Below are 14130 nucleotides of genomic sequence, written 5' to 3'. Positions count from 1 at the left end.
CAGTGTTTTTTTGTTTTTTTTCCTTTCTCTTGTTTTTATTGTCCATCTATCTTCACTGCATTAAAGACAAATTATCTGTAAGGAAAAATGGTGACATATTATCACACATCACAAAACACGTGTCATTGTATGACTGACACGTTTGTCCTTTTCACATCCAGTAGTCAAGTTCTGAAAGTAACAAGTTTAACTGTGGACATTTGTGTAACCGTGGCATTTGTCTAAAAATGATTTGTGCAGTTGATACAGAGATTGCTTTTAATATGAAAGCTTTGTAAAAGAAAAAAAAATGAACTGAACTCACAATAGACATCAACATGAGTGTATTGAATCTGCTGTGATCCCACCACGGGAGCAGCCAAAAGAAAATCTGCTCATCTCCATTTTTTCACAGGGCTGCAATGTGCTTTTATTGAAACCTGATATTCTCAATATGGTGCTAAATAAGGAGCCACCTTTTCATTCATGTGTCTTCATAATTCTACACAAAATCATCTCTCTGAAGTCTGACGTCTGTGTGTTGATCCACGAGGAGAAAAAGCTGTTGGCCATCTTCTGCAGTGTTCCATGTCAAAACAAACAGTCTCCTGCTTTCTGGAGCAGTGCAGTATTAACTGTAATATGATCAAAACCAGAGAAAAATAACTACATATATGTGGCACACTACCTTCACATAGGCCATTTCTTTGGTTCCGTTTGAAGCCTGGTTTGCACTGACATACAGCATTGGCATTCGTCTGGTTGCAAACTGTATCCTCTCCGCATGGATTTGTTTTCTTTCCACATACATCTCCGCTGGAAACTACACATAAAGACAAGACTTTGATTACATGCCAGTGTTCCTCTGTAGCATAGCCTGCTGCACTTTCCGTTTGATGTGTAAAAGCCAAGAAGGCAGCATCCTCTACTACAGTGCACTTTTTAAGGAGCAGCTCCCCTAATCTCGTTGTACTATGCAGACTGTGTTTGCTGTGTATAATGACAATAAAGGCTTTCTATTCTATTCTATTCTATTCTATTCTACAGATCTCCTACCATCCTCTACCACAACACACCTCAAATATTAGTATACATATATTACCATAAATAACAAAATGTTCACATTTAAAATCTAGTGTTTGCTGTGCTTCCTGATCACACTGGGATGACATTCATTACATTGCATATTTCTTGAAAGCGTCCTCATATCACACAGTGATTGCTGTGCTTACAAGCTTTGCAGTCTTGCTCGTCTGAGCCTCCGTCCCCACAGTCGTTGAAGAGGTCACACTGAAGCTGGATGGGGATGCAGCGCCCATTGCTGCAGGTAAACTCGGTCTTCCCACATGGCCGAGGTCTGCCAGCCACCACCTCTGCTTTGGTACACAGAGTCAGTTAGAAAGGCAGCAAAACAACCAGTAACTAGGGATAGTAGACTGATAAAGCTGAATTCAATACCAGTGGATCAAGCTTGGGCAACATTTGTGATTTGTACCTAGATTTTTAAGATGTATTTGTCCTGCACTGTTCAAAATAAATTAATCAATAAATCAACAAACTGAACAATTATAGGCTGCTTTATGTAGTGCCACAATGCATATCCAACATGTTCAACATTAAAGCAAAGGCAACGCTTTCTTTTCTCTTCATGTTGATTACCTTCACCAGTGAAGTTGGGCAGAGGTTATGTTTTCGTCCCTGTTTGTCTGTGAACAGTCTGGGACTCACAATTTTCCATATTTCTACAGGGGATTCATATCCTGATAGGCACAAACTGATTCTATCCTTTAACATAGAAAGAATTAAAAAAAAAAAATTGTAACTGTCAAAAAAAGATCAAATTTCTTTCATATTTGAGAGCCTTATGTAGGATGGTATCCTTTATCAACTGACAAGTTTGATCTGCATCTCATCAGTATTGCAGGTTTAACCGATATTTGATTTTAACATTGAAAAGGCATTTTAGTGCAGCAAATAACAGACTATTATCTGCCAATTTAAGAGGCCAATCTTTTTTTTTTTTTTCAAAAGAGCAATTTCTAAGGACTACAGTTGTATGTAAAGGTTTGGGCAGCCCTGGTGATTTCCATAATTTTCCTTTATAAATCATTGGTTGTTTGGATCAGCAATTTCAGTTAAATATACCGTATAGCAGACAAACACAGTGATATTTGAGAAGTGAAATGAAGTTTATAAGATTTACAGAAAGTATGGAATAATTCTTTAACAAAATTAGGCAGGTGCATAAATTTGGACACCCCAACAGAAAAAAAAACCCCACCAATATTTAGTAGATCCTCCTTTTGTAGAAATAACAGCCTCTAAATGCTTCCTATAGCTGGATTCTGGTTGAAGGAATTTTGGACCATTCTTCTTTACAAAAATCTCAGGTTTGTTGGTTTCCGAGCATGGACAGCCCATTTAAAATGACACCACAGATTTTCAATAAAATTCAGGTCTGGGGGACTGAGATGGCCATTCCAGAACACTGTACTTGTTTCTCTGCATGAATGGCTTAGTAGATTTCGAGCAGTGTTTCGGGTCATTGTCTTGTTGAAAGATCCAGCCCCGCAACTTTAACTTTGTCACTGATTCATGAACATTGTTCTCAAGAATCTGCTGATATTGACTGGAATCCATGTGACCCTTAAATTTCACAAAATTCCCAGTACCTGCACTGGCCACACAGCCCCACAGCATGATGGAACCACTTCCAAATTTTCAAGTTTTTCTTGGAATGCTGTGTTCTTTTTCAGCCATGCATACCACCCCTTGTTATGTCCAAATAACTCAATTTTAGCTTCATCAGTCCACAGCACCTTTTTCCAAAAGGAAGCTGGTTTATACAAATGTGCTTTAGCATACCTCAAACAACTCTGCATTACAGCACCAATGTTTCCTCTGCATTACAGCACCATACAGCATGTCTTTGTGCAAAGTGTGCTGTATATTTGAACAATTCTATTTTTCTTTACCTGCCACTTCGGGCCTTAACTAGTACTGTACCTGTGGTCTTCCATTTCCTCACTATATTCATCACAGTGGAACCATGATGTTGACCAATCTTTGTTTTCAGGTCATTTGAGAGTTGTTTACAGGCCCCCATGTTGCCACTCATTTGAAGAGATGCAAAGAGGGGAAACATTTGCAAATGGCCACCTTAAATACCCTTTCTCGTGATTGGATTCACCTGTGTAAGGAGGCCAAGGGTCAATGAGCTTATCAAACTAATTTCGTGTTCCATTAATTAGTGCTAAATGCATTCAAATCAATAAAATGATAAGGGTGCCCAAATTTATGCACCTGCCTAATGTTGTTTAAAAAATTACTGCACACTTTCTATAAATACTAGAAACTTCATTTGACTTATCAAATATCAGTGTGTTCATCTGCTATATGATATATTTAAAGGAAATTTCTGATCCAGACAACCAATGATTTATAAAGGAAAATCATGAAAATTATCAGGGGTGCACACACTTTTGCATACAATTTTGGTGCTTGGTTCCAGGAATGAAAAATTGTAACGGTTATCTGCTCCATTATTTTGACCTATTTTTGTATTACATAACAGCTGAGTGGATCCTTGTCATTTGATTGGTGGCTTGTATGTCACGTGACATGGATTATTCATACCATTTGCCGTTCTGTTTCACTGACCATGCAGTAGTTCTTTTTTACAGTGCAATTTTGGTGCTATATGAAATGTGCTATGTGCATGCTCACACTACCAGGAGCGGTGTTTAGCTAAACATGGCAGATTTTGTTTTGCAATTTGAAGGGCTAATTGATGGTGCTAATCCTTCTAACACAAATAAAAAGCAAATCCACCATGCCATAAGCCATCTGGAAGCATGAAGAGCTGTTAGGAGGAAAAGGATGAAGTTTGGATGAAAAGTTGGAAAAATTTCTGGTGTGATTTTTTGCTGGAGTGAAGCAGTTAGCAGTCTGTACACAAATCAGTGGACAGCATCAAAATTGAGAACAATTTCTGACTCCTATTTAAGGGCCCCTTCACACATAACATGATTGAAGCCGACTAGAGCATGAAGGAGGAATTTACAAACAAAGGAGGAATTAACAATAACAAATAACTAAAAAATAATGATCACATAAGACAGAAACAGAGTGACACGTTTGCGCTGAACTGACAGGGGGCATGGCCGCAGACAGCTGCAGCTGTTGACATCTCCGGGGAACACATCCCGTGTTTTGACGGGCATGACCTAACAACTGGCCACTGTGACGCGTGTGTGTCTGCTTGTTGTCCTCACATGGCCATACGTAAAAAGATATATCGCTGTTGCGACCCCCTGCAGAGAGTGAGCACACGGCACGCACATGGACAGGCTGTCCCAGGTGAAATGGACCTTCAGATCATAACACACAGCGGGCGATCTGAATGTCACGTCACCCACGTGAGCTCTGTTTCATGTGATGCGGTGTCTGTCCTGTGGTGCGCCGTCCACAGGACATGTGTGTTGGGCTGGACACATGCATGGGGATGGTTGGACATGCCAGGCCAGCAGATATTGACATGAGAAGAGCACACTGCTTCATTCATGTCATGTCATGACTGTACATCTGTGACCATGGGTCATCTACAGAGGAACATACAGTTCATACTTGTATTGTCCGCTCGATAAGAGGGATTCAATAAAATGCAGTGTTTTACATGGTGTTTTTTTTTTCCTCCACAGCAGAGGTGTGATGTGGTGCAACACATTCCAGCTTTTTTTTTTTTCTTTCCTCCACAACAGCAATTACGGCACTTTTCTTTTTTTTTTTTAAATACGTTTATCTCCTTGTTGATTTTAGTTATTTTACTCTCTGGTTATAGGACAGGGAAGATAGTCTAGTGGTAAAGTTTCTGTCTGTTAATCAAAGCTTTTGTAAACTGCAGGTTTGAATCATGTGGTTGGCATGTATATTTGCAATATATTTATTTTCCACAGCAGCTGCACGATGTCATTCCACATATTCCAGCTGCTCCCAGCGCGTGCACAAAACCGTCACAGCAGGATTGATCACACCTTCCCGGTCATGTGTCCCTCCCAGCATCAACTCCATGTTTTTGTGGTTCTCTCCCTCTGGCTGTTTCGCGTGATTCACCTTGATTCACCCTAATTCACCGTGATTCCTACTTATTCATGCTATGTGTGAAGGGGCCTAAAAGTTAGTGTTAAGCACCAGTGAAGAACACCAAAGTGTAAGTCCCTTTTCTGTTGTTTATAACATAATAAAATTTCAAATAACAACAACCTATTTTCACTGTTATTTAAAACAAATAATGAATGTTTTTCCATTCTTTCAATGGAAGGATATTTAATTTGTGAAAGCTGCAACGTTACCATTCTCACTTTGCTTCACCTGTTGTGTAACCCTGTTGTATCTGATGATTAACAGATGTTCATGCTGGTTATACAAATTGAGCTTTACCGGTGACACGCATAACAGCATGAACGTTCGCAAATTATTAGACACAAGGGGGTTATTCCCATTCTAATCCAATTCCATCGTATGCACGGTTGATTTTTCTGTAGGTAATTCGGCCAGCAAGGCTTACCATGAGGCAGCATCGCTCCAACAGCGGTCAGGGCACAGAGTGATCCATCAAATGCGAAAATCCATCAAATCCATCAAATGTGAAATGGTAATTCTGTATCAGAATCCACATTGATACTTTCGTTTGGTAGCTTAAATTCACCTATTTCTGCATCAACGTCGGTATGCGACTTTCTCTCACTCTCAGCTAACAGGGCTAACAGGTAGCAGCGTGCGCGGCCAGTGTTCTTTTGGATTGTGCGTCTCGTTACATAAATCAACAGCTGCATGTCCCGACAATACTGCGCATGCGCAGTTGCACGGAGGACAGGAATGATATTTGACAGGAATGACATCTCATCAGAACACTGGTCAGGGTGCGGAGTAATACATCCAGATGTGAAACGGGTGAATAGTTTGCCACCCTGATATTACAGGGTTTGAAATCTCACACGATTAACCAATCAGATTTGCAGAAAAAAAATGTAATTGGATCAGAATGAATGTTACATTCCATATTTCACTTCATGAAATATTCATACCGTTGAACTCATAAACATTTATTATTTGTATATTATATTTTAGCTTATGAAAAGCCACTTCTAACAGGACTTTGACCTTGAAATTTGTTTCCAAGAAAACAATTTGTGGAATTGGAAACTAGTGTTGGAGGTGGTTCACACTCTATAAAGGCAGTGCTCTAGTTTTCATTGTGACAATACAGATTAATCAGCCAAAAAAGATCCCTCTCCATGAGCTCTGGCCAGAGACCAGAAACACATATCTGTCCACCTTCTACAGTGCGATTTTCAATGCATTATAGATATCATTGTGAAAAGAGTTCTTATTCTTCCCCCAGTTGTTTGTTGTGCCAGATGCATCTGGTTGACTGATTTATTGAGTTCTTATTTATCACCGCCACCTGCACGTGTCCGGAATTTGGTAACTGGAGTGAAGAACAACTTGAAATTTATAACTAAATTATTTTTAGTGGCATGCTGCTTGGAAGCAGCGTGATCCATCGGATCTCAGAAGCTAAGCAGGTTGGGTCCCTGGTTAGTACTTGATGGAAGACATCTTGGGAAGACTTGGGGCTGTGTCTGTTTCTCCAGGTAAGACTAGAGCTGCATCAGGAATGGCATCAGACATAAAACCTGTGCCAAATCCCTATGCAGATCTGTGCTGAGTCCACTGTGGTGACCCTGAACAAACAGGAATAGCCAAAATCAAACAAAAAACGTTGCATCAAATGTTGCTAACATGACTGTAGTTGACATGTGTGGTTTAGAATCACAAAGTGCTTTTTTTTATTTTCTTCAATATTTTTGGATATGCTGTACCTTTCCAAAGTATTTCTGTTTCACATTACTTGTACTTAAAATTGGGCCTAGTTAAAGTCTTTGTTTTTGTTATGTTCGCTTATTTATTTTAAAGGATTGCATGTGGATATGCAACAAACCCCATGGTGTTGGGTGTGAAATCTTGCCTTTTAGATTATTGTGTTGACCTTGAACGGGTACAGAAGAATGCAACTTTACTTTGAAAAATAATGCATTTACAAAACTAGGATTTTAAACACTATACCTTCTTTACTTGCTGTAACTTTGTCTGAAATGTAGGTGTTTGGGCATTTTGAACATTACCACAGAGGTTTTAAATAATGCAATCAAGACTGATTGAAGTGTAGACTTTCAGCCTTTGTGTTGTTAAAAAAAATATCACAACCACCACTTAGTAATTACAGCCATTTATTATAGATGTTGCTAAATACTTGTATGAAGATTATTGTTAATACTTGGATGAAGATGCTGAGTTTCTGAGACTGAGATGTTTTGCCAGCCCTTTAATAGTTTGGTTATTGGTTGTTTGTTGATCTTTCTGCCTTCACTGTTGTCTTCAGAGAGAAGACCATGTAAAATGCACCACTGGGATGTGGTCAAAATGGAAAATGTGATGTTTTCAAGTCTGTGTGTTCTCACAGTGTCTCATGTTCCCACTAATTTGATATGCACATGATCATGGACATACCATGTGCAGTTCATTGTTACAGCATCCTACTGCAAACAATCACATTATGTCCTTATCAGTACTGCACCAGGTACTGCACTTTTTAATTTGTTTTCTTGTGTCCACACGTACAAAAAGCAGCTCTTGTGCTGAAGTTATGAAGACACATTTAAATATCCTCCATGCACGTGTGTTCATGTATGTGCGAAGGGAAGGGAACCACAATTTGTCAGAGGAAATGACGGAGAATTTATTTATTAATTTATTTATTGGTTGTATTTAAAACACACACTCAAATGTGCTCTATGTGTGCATGTGTCTGTGCAAGCGGCACAGCTGCATGCTTTGAAATGGCCTCAATTTGTGCAGGAGCTGAGGAGCATATGTTTGGGGTTTGTCTTGGTTGAGTTTCAGAATCATAATCACCTTTATTGTCATTGCACAACAAATTAGCGATGAAATTTGCTTGTGCATCCTCAGAAACAATGCCCATCCTCACACATAACTTACCCACACACATACTTCAATAAATATTAGAGCCCCAATTCCAATGAAGTTAGGGTGTTGTGTAAAATGTAAATAAAAACAGAATACAATGATTTGCAAATCCACTTCAACCTATATTCAACTGAATACACCACAAAGACAAGATATTTAATGTTCAAACTAATAGACTTTTTCGTTTTTGAGCAAATATTTGCTCATTTTGAAATGGATGCCTGCATCATGTTTCAAAAAAGTTGGGACAGGAAACCTTCTGTTTCCAACCTAATTGGAAACAGGTGAGTGCCATGACTGAGTATAAATGGAGCATCCTCAAAAGCCTCAGCCGTTCACAAGCAAAGATGGGCTGAGGATCACCACTTTGTGAACAACTGCGTAAAAAAATAAATAAAGAAAGAATAGTCCAACAGTTTAACAACAATGTTCCTCAAGTTCAATAGCAAGGAATTTAGGGATTCCATCATCTACAGCCGATAATATAATCAGAAGATTCAGAGAATCTGGAGAACTTTCTACACGCAAGCGGCAAGGCCAAAATCCAGCATTGAACGCCCGTGACCTTCGATCCCTCAGGCGGCACTGCATTAAAAACCGACATCATTGTGTAAAGGTTCTTGCCGTGTGGGCTCAGAAACACTTCAGAAAACCATTGTCAGTTAACAAAGTTCATCGCTATATCTACAAGTTGCCCACAACTACAGAGGGAAGGACTAAAGAACAACAACATGTATGGAAAGCTCTCACAGTATGTGAGACCCACAGTGGTCCCTGGATAAAGTGCAGAAGTCCCAAAGAACAAAGAGACCAGGCAGACAGGAGACAGAGCCAAGAACAACAGGAGTGAATCTCCCTTATTTAGCAGGAGTACAGGAAAAACTACAGAGGATCTTCAGACAGCACAAAATCCCAGTTTACTTTAAACCTGTTAACACCTTGAGACAGAAATTAGTTCACCCTAAGGACAGGAACCCTAGTTACAAACAGAGCAATGTGGTGTATTCTATGATATCAGGAAAACTGTAATGAATACTACATAGGTGAGACTAAGCCGTCATTGCACAAAAGGCTATACCCAGCACTGCAGAGAGGGCACTGGTGGACCTCAGTCTGCAATTCATCTCCACCTTAAAGACACTAACCACATGTTTGAGGACAAGGAAGTTAAAATCTTAGCCAGAGAAAAGAAATGGTTTGAGAGGGGAGTGAAGGAAGCATTGTATGTGAAACAGTTGAAACCCAGCCTTAACTGGGGAGGGAGTCTGAGACACACTTTGTCCCCTCTTTACAATGGGGTACTCAGGTCAAAGCAGTTTCAGTCTTTTGTTCATGGTAATGAGTCATTCACGTGTCAGGAGAATCGTCAGGAGAAGCATCAGTCCCATCGTTAGGAGGGACAGCTACCCTGTCATTAGAAGGGTGCTAACTAGAGCACACTAGTTGCTAATTAGTGCCATTGTTAGTCACTAGCCAATAGCAGTCTACCTTTCGGTAGGAGGGGTCTGGTTAGGTTTAAAAGTCCAGCTTTTGTTGGCTTCTGTTATTCTTCTCTACAACAGTCAAGACAGAAGTCAGACTACCAGAGCAACAATTTTAGCTGAGGAAGCTTCTGCGGTTAGAAGCGAAACATCCTCACATCAAGCAAACCAGTCCAGTCAAAGATTTAAGCTTCTCTACTATAAATCTTCAAGTGCAAGTTAAAACTCTACATGCAAAGTCCCTGTCACCCATTGAAATGTGTGGCGCATTATGAAGCAAAAAATACAACAACGGAGGACCTCGGACTGTTGAACAACTGAAGTCGTACATTAGGCAAGAAGAATTCCACCTAGAAAGCTTCAACCCTTACTGAGCATTGTTAGAAGAAAAAGTGATGTAACACAGTGGTAAACATACCACTGTCCCAACTTTTTTGAAATGTGTTGCAGGCAATTCATTTCAAATGAGCAAATATTTGCAGAAAAACAATAAGGTTTATCAGTTTGAACATTAAATATCTTGTCTTTGTGGTGTATCAATTAAATATAGGTTGAAGAGGATTTGCAAATCATTGTCTTCTGTTCTTATTTACATTTTGCACAACATCCCAACTTCATTGGAATTGAGCAGTGGTGGCACAGTTCCGATAATCCGATAATCTCTGGAATTGAGGTTGTAAGAACATCAGGAGATTGGGGGGGGGCTCACCCCCGTGAGGCGAGCTCAGAGACCTCTAAATTACAACATTTCAGTTCGATATTTGTCTCATATTGCACTGTCCCCAACAAACATAACTCATGTTGCACTAATCCCACATTGTGACTGTCCCATATTGCACATGTCCCATGCTGCACCTGTCCCAAATTGCAGATGTTCTATACTGCACATGTCCCATATTGCACATATCCCTCTAAAACATCAATTAACATTTAAAATACCCAACTTTAATAAAAACCCTTAAATAGCTAAAAAAAAAAATAATCCAACATTAATAAGTATACCTAAAAAGTTAATATAGTTAAAAACAAATATTGCACATGTCCCCCTTGTTGTAATTAGAATAATGCAGTTGTTCTGACTGGAGCTTGGGCATGTCTGTTCAGTTCTGTAATGTCTCTAGGAAAAAGCTGTTTTTTAGCCTTGTGGTGTGGGCTTTGAAGACCCAATAACACCTGTCGGATGGACGCAAAGAGAAAAGGTGGTGTGAGGGGTGTGTTCCATCCTGCATAATACTGCTTGCTCGGCGGAGGCAGCGATCCATGTTTAAACATGCACTCAAGTACACTCAACAAAAATATAAACGCAACACTTTTGGTTTTGCTCCCATTTTGTATGAGATGAACTCAAAGATCTAAAACTTTTTCCACATACACAATATCACCATTTCCCTCAAATATTGTTCACAAACCAGTCTAACTCTGTGATAGTGAGCACTTCTCCTTTGCTGAGATAATCCATCCCACCCCACAGGTGTGCCATATCAAGATGCTGATTAGACACCATAATTAGTGCACAGGTGTGCCTTAGACTGTCCACAATAAAAGGCCACTCTGAAAGGTGCAGTTTTGTTTTATTGGTGGGGGGGGGGGGGGGGGTACCAGTAAGCATCTGGTGTGACCACCATTTGCCTCATGCAGTGCAACACATCTCCTTCGCATAGAGTTGATCAGGTTGTCAATTGTGGCCTGTGGAATGTTGGTCCACTCCTCTTCAATGGCTGTGCGAAGTTGCTGGATATTGGCAGGAACTGGTACACGCTGTCGTATACGCCGGTCCAGAGCATCCCAAACATGCTCAATGGGTGACAGAACTGGGACATTTTCAGCCTCCAAGAATTGTGTACAGATCCTTGCAACATGGGGCCGTGCATTATCCTGCTGCAACATGAGGTGATGTTCTTGGATGTATGGCACAACAATGGGCCTCAGGATCTCGTCACGGTATCTCTGTGCATTCAAAATGCCATCAATAAAATGCACCTGTGTTCTTCGTCCGTAACAGACGCCTGCCCATACCATAACCCCACCGCCACCATGGGCCACTCGATCCACAACATTGACATCAGAAAACTGCTCACCCACACAACGCCACACACGCTGTCTGCCATCTGCCCTGAACAGTGTGAACCGGGATTCATCCGTGAAGATAACACCTCTCCAATGTGCCAAATTCCAGCGAAAGTGAGCATTTGCCCACTCAAGTCGGTTACGACGACGAACTGGAGTCAGGTCGAGACCCCGATGAGGATGACGAGCATGCAGATGAGCTTCCCTGAGACAGTTTCTGACAGTTTGTGCAGAAATTCTTTGGTTATGCAAACCGATTGTTTCAGCAGCTGTCCGAGTGGCTGGTCTCAGACGATCTTGGAGGTGAACATGCTGGATGTGGAGGTCCTGGGCTGGTGTGGTTACACGTGGTCTGCGGTTGTGAGGCTGGTTGGATGTACTGCCAAATTCTCTGAAACGCCTTTGGAGACGGCTTATGGTAGAGAAATGAACATTCAATACACGAGCAAGAGCTCTGGTTGACATTCCTGCTGTCAGCATGCCAATTGCACGCTCCCTCAAATCTTGCGACATCTGTGGCATTGTGCTGTGTGATAAAACTGCACCTTTCAGAGTGGCCTTTTATTGTGGGCAGTCTAAGGCACACCTGTGCACTAATCATGGGGTCTAATCAGCATCTTGATATGGCACACCTGTGAGGTGGGATGGATTATCTCAGCAAAGGAGAAGTGCTCACTATCACAGATTTAGACTGGTTTGTGAACAATATTTGAGGGAAATGGTGATATTGTGTATGTGGAAAAAGTTTTAGATCTTTGAGTTCATCTCATACAAAATGGGAGCAAAACCAAAAGTGTTGCGTTTATATTTTTGTTGAGTGTATGTTTCATTTGTTGTGCATCTCACCACCATGGATAGCGATCAGTACATTTCATTCTGTCCACAGAATGCTCCTTGGAGAGCCTGTCCATGCCACACCTGCACTATGTCAGTGAATTCCTTATTAGGTATAATTAAGATGATAATACACAGCCCAGTCTCACTTTTTTTGTTCGTTTTCTTTTTTTTTTCATGCTCCCGTGACAAAATGAGTCAAATATTCATGATGTTTTTTTTTAACTCAATATTACTAACCCTACACCTACCCCCCAACCCTAACCTTAACCATAACCTAATCTTACTCTTTCCCCCACCCTAACCATAACCACCCAACCCCCCAGTTCACTTTTAATTTTGTGCAGCCATCACGGAATGAATTAGAATGAATTGCTGCCATGCTGCCGTGATGAAAATGAGGTGCTTTTCGTCACAAATCACGAACCAATAGATTAATGTATATTTCGTACTGCAAAATCATGACTTGCCATGAGACCAGGTTCAGGAAACCTTTTTCCCAACTGGAGGAATGGTGTGCAAACATATGTGCTCGGGGTCGTAACTGATCCCACTCGGTCACTTAAGGGTTAATAATTTATACTGTGTTTCTAATAAGTTGTACAGGCTCCTTTTGCATCCTCTTAATTTTTTGCAGATGTGAAAATGTGGATGAGTGTGATAGGGTAGAAGTGAAAAACTGCTCTTTTTTTTTGCTTTGAGAAATCTTGGATTTGTTTTGGCAATATGTTTTGGGTCATTATCCATCAGTACTTTGAAGCATAGTTAGCTTGGCAGAATTTGGCTGAAGCTGAGGAGTTAGTACAGCCTAATACACTTCAGAATTCATTATACTAGTTATTTCTGTGGCATACATCGCAAAAGTAAAAGAGTGCATATCTGGACTCTTGTTTATTCAGACCCATTGGTGCTGGTCCTTGTCCCTGGATTCCATAGCATAAAGCTTATGAGGTGTCTATCACCCCCCACCCCCACCCCAGATGGGAAACCAGTTTTTGGCAGGTTACTATCCTAGCCAAGGCTGGTATCCATTCACAGCTGGGTGGACTGAGACAATGTAGAAGAAGTGTTCTGTCCAAGGATATCGGCTATGTGATTGGGAATCAAACCCAAGTTGACATGCTGGTAGCCCAACTCCTATCCACTGAACTATGTGGGCAACAATTTGCTCAGTAGTGGCTTTTATTTTTCAATAAAGCCAATGCTGATGTTGTATTATTGGCTTCAAACTATTGCATGTGTTTTTAAAGGTAATAACTGACATGTAGGAGTATGCTGAAAAGGTGGCTAATGCAGCGCATTTAATGATTTATGCTGGCATTATAGTGATATTTTCACACAGAGTGAAAAATAGCTGCATGCTATGTAATGCATGCTATGGACAGGTTGTTTCTTGTGACTTTATAAATAATATAACAGCTTAGTGCAGCTTGAAAATGAGATCTGAACAGGCGTATGCTTGCTCACCACACTCTTCTTCATCTGACTTGTCGCCACAGTCGTCCACTTTATTGCACACTTGATCTGTGCGCAGACACACATGATCATTTCTGCAACGAAATGGCCTTGTAGGAGGGCAGGGAAGTTTTGCTGGAGATGAAAAGACATCAAAAGCTAATGGATATCTTTCAAAAAGCAAGTGGAAAAAAAAGACAATATTCCCTCTAGGAAAAAGAAGTGGTGGCTTGTAAAATATGCATCAGCTGCCTTCAAAGAAAAA

General features: G+C 40.6%; 1 protein-coding gene across 1 annotated transcript in view; it reads right to left on the bottom strand.

Moving 5' to 3' along the window:
• Positions 1-14130, bottom strand: part of lrp1bb (low density lipoprotein receptor-related protein 1Bb) — a 1555752-nt gene that overhangs the window by 196908 nt on the left and 1344714 nt on the right. Inside the window, exons 73-75 of the mRNA XM_034186395.1 lie at positions 13878-14000; positions 1212-1352; positions 668-802 (exon numbers count right to left, since the gene is read on the bottom strand). Of these exons, the coding sequence (XP_034042286.1) occupies positions 668-802; positions 1212-1352; positions 13878-14000 (399 nt within the window). The remainder of the gene's footprint in view (positions 1-667; positions 803-1211; positions 1353-13877; positions 14001-14130) is intronic.

Source organism: Thalassophryne amazonica, chromosome 14 (assembly GCF_902500255.1).
Source record: "Thalassophryne amazonica chromosome 14, fThaAma1.1, whole genome shotgun sequence".
Taxonomy (NCBI): Eukaryota; Metazoa; Chordata; class Actinopteri; order Batrachoidiformes; family Batrachoididae; genus Thalassophryne; species Thalassophryne amazonica.
Note: the sequence above shows the minus strand (reverse complement) of the source record. Positions and strands in the feature narration are given on the sequence as shown.